The sequence below is a fragment of the Nicotiana tomentosiformis genome, chromosome 11 (assembly GCF_000390325.3).
Source record: "Nicotiana tomentosiformis chromosome 11, ASM39032v3, whole genome shotgun sequence".
NCBI classification, from domain to species: Eukaryota; Viridiplantae; Streptophyta; class Magnoliopsida; order Solanales; family Solanaceae; genus Nicotiana; species Nicotiana tomentosiformis.
The window spans coordinates 73,286,226-73,293,318 of NC_090822.1; the positions used below are offsets into that span (position 1 = coordinate 73,286,226).

The following is a 7,093-nucleotide window of genomic DNA, read 5'->3' on the forward strand; positions in this document are numbered from 1 at the left end:
ATATGTACCGTATATCTTTTCATCAATTTAAAGCAACATATAGAAAAGATATGCATAAAATGCATGTATACATTCCGGAGCAAGCATATAGAGAAGATATGCGGTAAAAATCATGCATACATCCAAGAAATTTGCATATAGAGAAGATACGCAAAGCCCAACCACTGATTGTTTTTCATAATCCACGTGTACGTCGTCAAGAGAGAAACATGAGAGGACGACCTTAGGGGGATGGATCTTTATCCGCGCGCTGCACGGATAACTCACGTGCCATAATTATAACAACTGTACGAACAACTTACATGTTATAGTAACTCAACCCGCACGAACTACTCACTAGCCGTTAATCTAGTCCATCACACAGAAAGCGTATATAAAAATGTATGTATACGAGCAATGGATAACAAATCACATACTCATAAGCTGAGAAAAATAACATGCTAAGATGTATGCATGTGAGAAGTGTACGGCTACAACTCGGGTACGCCATACGATAACGAATATCATATTCAAATAGGAAATCAAAACCTATACATAATATCTAGCCTGATTCAAGGAGTTCACGTAGTCATATTACTTTACTACCATATATAAGAGGCTAAGGTTGTACGAACACAACAACCCTTAATTGTACAGAATGCATTGTACATTATACTTTTATTTGGGCCTATCTTATTACTGAATTGACACGTATATCACACCTTTTGCTTTATCAAAACCACGTGTACTTTACTATTTCAGATACAAACTCTCTATTATTCAACTCTTCACTCCAGTTCTCTCATCTCAGTTCCTATTTGCGATTTTCTTCTTGCTTCGCTATTTCAAGAATTCAAGGTGTCATCTTTTTTGGGTGAGTTTTTCAATTATTTTGGGCTTCTTTGGATCCCTATGTCGGAGTTTTCTCCACTTTCTATGTTTGGAATTCTTTCATGAATTCTGTTCTTTTTTGCTTTTACGTTCTGCTTGTACAATCTTCTAGCCTAGTAACTTTTCTCTCTTGTTCTTCTCTTGCACCATGTTCTAGCTTCACTTTTGAATTTTTCTGAAAGTTTGTCCATATTTGGTTCAATGTTATTTTTTCTATTCTTTTTCATAATTTATTGCTAGATTTTCTACATGCATGTATAGAATTCTATCTGATTTTGATATGTTTGGCAAGAAATATTTGTGAATTTTTTGTTCTTTTGGAGTGGGTAGAACTACATTTGCGTTTTATGGAATTCTTTTATTAAAATGTCTGAAATGTGATAGTCACTCAATGTGTTTGCATTAATTCATGAGAGAGATGCACTTTGTATGGTAAACTTTCCAGTTGCCACCCATTTCCATTTCTGTGTTTGTTTTCTTAAATAAGAATGTACCTCTGTATACATGTTTTTTCACTATGTTTGAGAGTGTTTCTATTTTGTTAATATTGTTCCGTGAATTTTTTTTATTTTTTTCTCTTACGCCTTGTTAAAAACCTGAAGTAATGATCGGTTTGGTCATTTTTTGGTATAACGTTTTGAGTCAATTACTCAAATGATCACTCAACTATCCCAAATTATCTCCTAAAGTTATTTTTCTTTCGTTTGTAACAACAAAGTCACTGAACTATGCCTATTGCACTCAGAAGGTCACTCAACTAGATTTTTTAAATTTTGGATTGTCAAATACCTATTTTACCTTCTAAATTATAAACATTTATCTTCTTTTTATTTTTTTAAAACTTTTTAGTATTAACAACAAAAATTCAAAAATTTATTTACACAATCCAGAATGAAAGAAAATAAAGGTTGTAAAATATATATTCTATGCACATAATATAAAAATACAACAACAACAACCGAGTATAATCCCACTAGTGGGGTCTAGGGAGGGTAATATGTACGCAGACCTTACCCCTACCCTCGGATAGAGAGGATATTTCCGATAGACCCTCGGTTCTCTCCCTCCAAATAATTATTTTTATATTATTATTTTTATATTTTTAAATAATATAAAAATAATTATTTAAATAAAGGTATTTATATAATATACATTATATATTCTTGAAAATTATGCTCAATTATATTATTATGTTTCTACTAGCTTTCCGACGGCACAAAGTTATGTCACCGGAAAACAGGGGGACTATTAGCTTCTTATCTTTTGCTTTGTTTGGTGATACAGGTGTAAAGTATATATTTTCTTCTTCTTTTTTTAAGATTTTTTTAATCAACGAACCTGTTTTTATTCAATATCAAAAAGGAGTACAAAATGCAGAAGAGTTGGCATCCCAAACTCTCTGTCCCTACCGAGGTGGAACATGCTCCATCCAATACATATGTAGGTCATCAGATTTGTTCACAAAAAGAGAGATAGGGAGTGAGACATCCTCCCTATGCTACAAAAAAGAAAATCAAAGTACATCAAAATTATATAGTCTAAGCAGTTATCGATCCATGTTAACCTTCCCTATGGCCTCTCTTGGGAGATGTTGAAAGATTGTGTACAGGTGATGGGGCTACAATATAAACCACAACTAGATAAATTGTCTGCCACTTTGTTACCTTCCCTGTTGTAGTGATTCACCTTTGTCTCATCAAATATCTCTATTTTGCTTCTTATGTTTTTCACTTCATTTTGTAATCTCCAGGGTATATGATGGTAGGCTATAATTACGTATTTCAGTCGCTTATTGTACTCTAATTGGCTGCACTTTCTTTGTGTTGAGCTTTAACTAGTAGTGTTTTGCACTTATTATGTGTTTTATGCTTTGTAGGAGTAATTTTGAGATATGTAGATGTTGTGGAGATAATTCAAGCTATTTGGAGCTTTGAACTCTGAGTAAAAGCCAAAGGAATTAAGCCGGGATCGTGTTCGGGGGTAGAGGAGCAAGTCTGGACGTCAAAACGCAAGATTTGAGCCGTACTTTGAGAAATTTGCACTAGTGCAACGCAGGGTGCGAGGCATAGTGCGACACAGCAGTGTATTTTTGTTGCCTGTTGAATTGTTGAACTTCTTGAAGTTCCCCACTAGCACCCTGTGTGGCGCGTCACCCCATGCACGCCTGTGTAATTTTTCCACAGCGATTGTCCTATTTCGGCTGGGAAAGGGGTGATTTCGTCTAGGCCCGGCCCTACTTGGTATAAATACATGGGAAAACGTTATTTTATAGACTTTTAACATACTTTTAGACCTAAGGACGCTAAGGAGGAGTTGGAAGAACATAAGCACAAGGATTTCATCATTCCTTCCTCACTCAAGACACGAGTTTGGATCGAATTTATGCTTTCCTATACTTTTATTATATTTGTGATGAATTTCTCCATATCTATGGAGTAGTTCCCTTTAGGGTTTAATGGATATAGTGTATTGATATTTGTTTGTGGATTATAACTCTAGTTTTATGTATTGAATCGTTTCAGATGATTTAATTGTTACATTTATATTCACTACTTCATGTAATCGAGAGAGGCATAACTTCTTATATCTTTGCATTATATTGTTGGTTGAGTTCATAGATTCTTTAAAGTAATCGAAAGAGGCTAGTTGAATCATTGATTAAACGTAGTTAGGAGAATAATCGAAAGAGATTTTCCTAAAGACCAATCCACTATGCATTCTTACATATCTTCACGTGCTTAAAATTGGTTCATCTCGTGAGGTTAAGACTTAATCGAGAAAGGAGTTTTTGTTGAGCGTTTGAACTAATAATCGAGTGAATTCGAGAGACTCACTTGAATATTAGAAGGGATGTATCTAAAGTTAGATCTCGAATAATTATCTTGCACCTATCCTATCAAAATCCTATTTTCTCCCACTGATAACCTTCTTTGGTTATTCCTTATTGCGATTGTCACTAGTCAATAGCTTTAGATTCTTAGTTAATTTTAGTTAGAAAGCATATAAATCTCAATTGTAGATCATCTTGGATAGCAATCAAGCTAGAAACTTAGAGAATGATATTTAACTTCAATCCATGTGGATACGATATTATATTATACTATATTCGACTAGCGAGCATTTTTAAGTGTGTGTTTGGCGTTGTTGCCGGGGATTGACATTAGTGTTTGAAATATTTGTAGTGTTAATTCAAGAATTCTTTTTGTTCTTTTTATTTCTATTTTCTCTTTTTACGTTTGGTGTTCGTTGACTGTGCGCAGGTTACAGGTTCAGATTGGTGCATGACTCGATTTTATGCAAAAGAAGTGCTACCATACAAGCCAAAGATAGAAAAATAACTGCGACAACTGAGGAAGGAAAGAAATTTCACCGAGACGTTAGAAAGGGTTGCGCAATCCTCAACCAAAGAAACTATGGTTGGAGTCGATAATGATAATGTAGATTTGGCTGCAAGAGAGGCAGCCCAACAACGAAAAAAAGCTGCACGGGATGCTGAGGAAGCAATTATTATAGAGGCATAAATTATTTATGAAGAAGAGAGGGGTCGGAGAATTTCTCAAAATCAACCCTTGGCTATAGACCAGTTCGGAAATATAACTCCCAGGCCTAGGAGACCACTTGATGATTATGCTACCTGTCTATAATCAAGGCTTATCAAGTGGTAGACCACCTCCAATTGCAGCTAACAATTTCAAGTTGAAGCAAGGGATGCTTCAAACCCTTCACAATTACTGCGTCTTGAGAGGGAAGCCAAACAAAAATCCAAACACTCATCTAATGGACTTCGAGGAAGTTATGAACAACTTTTAATACAATGGGGTGTCACAAGATGCAGTGTACTAAAGGGCATTCCCCTTTTCACTGAAAGAAGATGTTAAGGAATGGCTTCGAAGCTTACCCAGTGGATCGATTAGAACTTGAGAAGAGATGACCAGAAAATTTCTTGATAAATATTTCTCCTCAGCTAAAACGGGCAAGATTAGAAGAGAAATTCATAACTTCTGCTAGAAAGAGACTGAAACTGTTTTTGAAGCGTGGGAGAGGTTTAAGGAGGTAGAGAGAAAGTGTCAACATGGGAAGGATTGACACCGGCCTCGCGTAGAATATTGAGCAATACAGTGGGAGGCCCTTTGATGAAGAAGACTCCAGAGGAGATAGTTACAATTCTTGATGGGTTATCTGAAGATGCTAATCTGTGGACCTCTGAGAGTGCTGAAAGAAGAAGATCAACCGGTGTTCACCAAGTTGATGCTAATACATTTGTGCAGGTACAGCTTGATGCTATGGCCAAAGAAATACGAAAGCTGACCTTAGCCTCGATACAAAATGAGCCTCATGCAGCTTGTGATACATGTGGAAGAGGACACCCTACTCATGAGTGTCAAGCCTCAACTGAGGAAGTGAATGCTGTGGGAAATTATAATGCAATGTGTCAGAGGCACCCCAGTTTTTCATGGAGTTCACCTGGGGGTACTGCGAATGCATGGCAGCAATTTTATAAATCAACAGAGGCAGCAATTTTAGCCTCAACAGCCCACTCAGTCTAGCATGGAAGATCTAATGAAGGCTTTTACTATCAAAACTAATGAGAGACTTGAAGCTCATAGCTCATCTATCAGGAAGATGGTGCAACTATCAAAGAACTTGGCACGGGTTTTCGAAACCTGGAAAGACAGGATGAGCAGCTAGCCACTCTATTGTCTGAGAGGATTTCAGGAACTCTCCCCGCTGATACTGAAAGAAATCCCAAAGAAACAGTGAATGTTATAACTTTGAGAAGTGGGCAAATGTTGAAAGCTCTCACCCAAATCCAAAAAGAGGTGAGACTTGAAAAAGAAAGTGGGGAGTAGCTGAAGAGTGATATTGATAAGAAGACGAAAGGCCAGATGAAAGCTGAGAAGAAGAAGAAAGAAGAAGAAAATTTGAGAAGGGAAGTACCTGAGGAGAGCAAGTATATGTCTGCTATACCTTTCCCCCAAAAGCAAAGTAGAGAAAAGCTGGACAAGCAGTTTGGGAGATTTCTGGATGTGCTGAAACAAGTTCATGTAAACTTACCATTCACAGAAGTGCTCTCACAGATGCCTGATTATGCCACATTCTTGAAAGAGATCCTTATGAAGAAGAGTAAAATAGAGGAAACCTCGCTGGTCAAACTCACATAGCATTGTAGCGCGATATTGTAAAATAAACTCCCACAAAAGTGTGGAGATCCAGGGAGTTTTACTATACCTTGTTCTGTAGGAACTATGCATTTTGATAAATCCTTGTGTGATTCTGGTGCTTCAATTAATTTAATGCCCCTATCTATCTACAGGAAACAGGAGAAGGAAATTGGAGAGAAAAGGTCTGCACTCATATCCTTGCAGCTGGCAGACCAAACGACCATAATACCCGAGGGGATAGTGGAAGATATATTAGTTCGGGTGGATAAGCTCGTATTTCCTGTGAATTTTATAGTGGTGAATATGGAGGAAAACAAGGAGGTCCCCCTCATCCTAGGAAGACCATTCTTAACGACGGGTAGAACTATATTAGATATACACGAGAGAAAACTCATGCTTAGAGTGGGTGAGGAGACTGTGACTTTTAAAATGGATATAGAAAAGGGGGCACAAAAGGACAAACCAGCTGCGAGTGTCGAGTGGAAAGTAAAGGGCTTGAAAGAGAAGGCTATGGTGAGAGAGAAAGATAAATGTGGGGTGTACCCCAAGTAGGCCGAGAAGAAGCTGTCTGCATGGATGTGTGCATTAGTTCGGAGCCGAGGAATGGAGTCCGACTTCGACTCAGACCTCGACTAGATATTCTGGAAAGTTTCCTTTACCTTATGCTTTTTAATTGTATGTCATGTGGACATACCACAACTTAAAGTATGGGGTAGAGGATATTTGTATGTATGTTTGTATGTATATATTTTTTTCTTTTTGTTGGGTGTAGTAGTTCAAGATAGAAAAATATTGAATTGAAAAACATACAAATTCTAAAATTTTTAATTTTTCCCGACGATGGATATCATCGACAGGTTTCTTGAGGGATTAAAGTCGAAAGAAAAAGATAAAAAGATTTTCTTTTGTTAGGTATTGTAAGAAGTCCCCCTTGATTTTTCTTTGTGTCACGGTTCTTTTTCAAAAGTTTTAATTGAACCGGGTGTAGTTAGTTTTTATTTTTTTAGGAGTAAGAAACCTTATGCTATGATTTGAATTGAAGGCAATATCTCTTGACTTTA

The 7,093-nt window shown here is 36.8% G+C and overlaps 1 protein-coding gene across 1 annotated transcript; it reads left to right on the forward strand.

Annotated features, from left to right (window-relative positions):
- Positions 1-5,756: 5,756 nt before the first annotated feature.
- Positions 5,757-6,584, forward strand: LOC138901668 (uncharacterized). Its single transcript, XM_070189446.1, has 2 exons — positions 5,757-5,994; positions 6,112-6,584. The coding sequence occupies exons 1-2, from the start codon at positions 5,757-5,759 to the stop codon at positions 6,582-6,584; spliced, it is 711 nt and encodes a 236-aa protein (XP_070045547.1).
- Positions 6,585-7,093: the final 509 nt, after the last annotated feature.

Excerpts from the sequence above, each read along its gene's own strand:
- LOC138901668 (XM_070189446.1), top strand. The coding sequence starts at position 5,757 with ATGAAAGCTGAGAAGAAGAAGAAAGAAGAAGAAAATTTGAGAAGGGAA. Across the intron at positions 5,995-6,111 it reads AGAGATCCTTATGAAGAAGA|GAACTATGCATTTTGATAAA; the intron begins GTAAAATAGAGG and ends CTTGTTCTGTAG.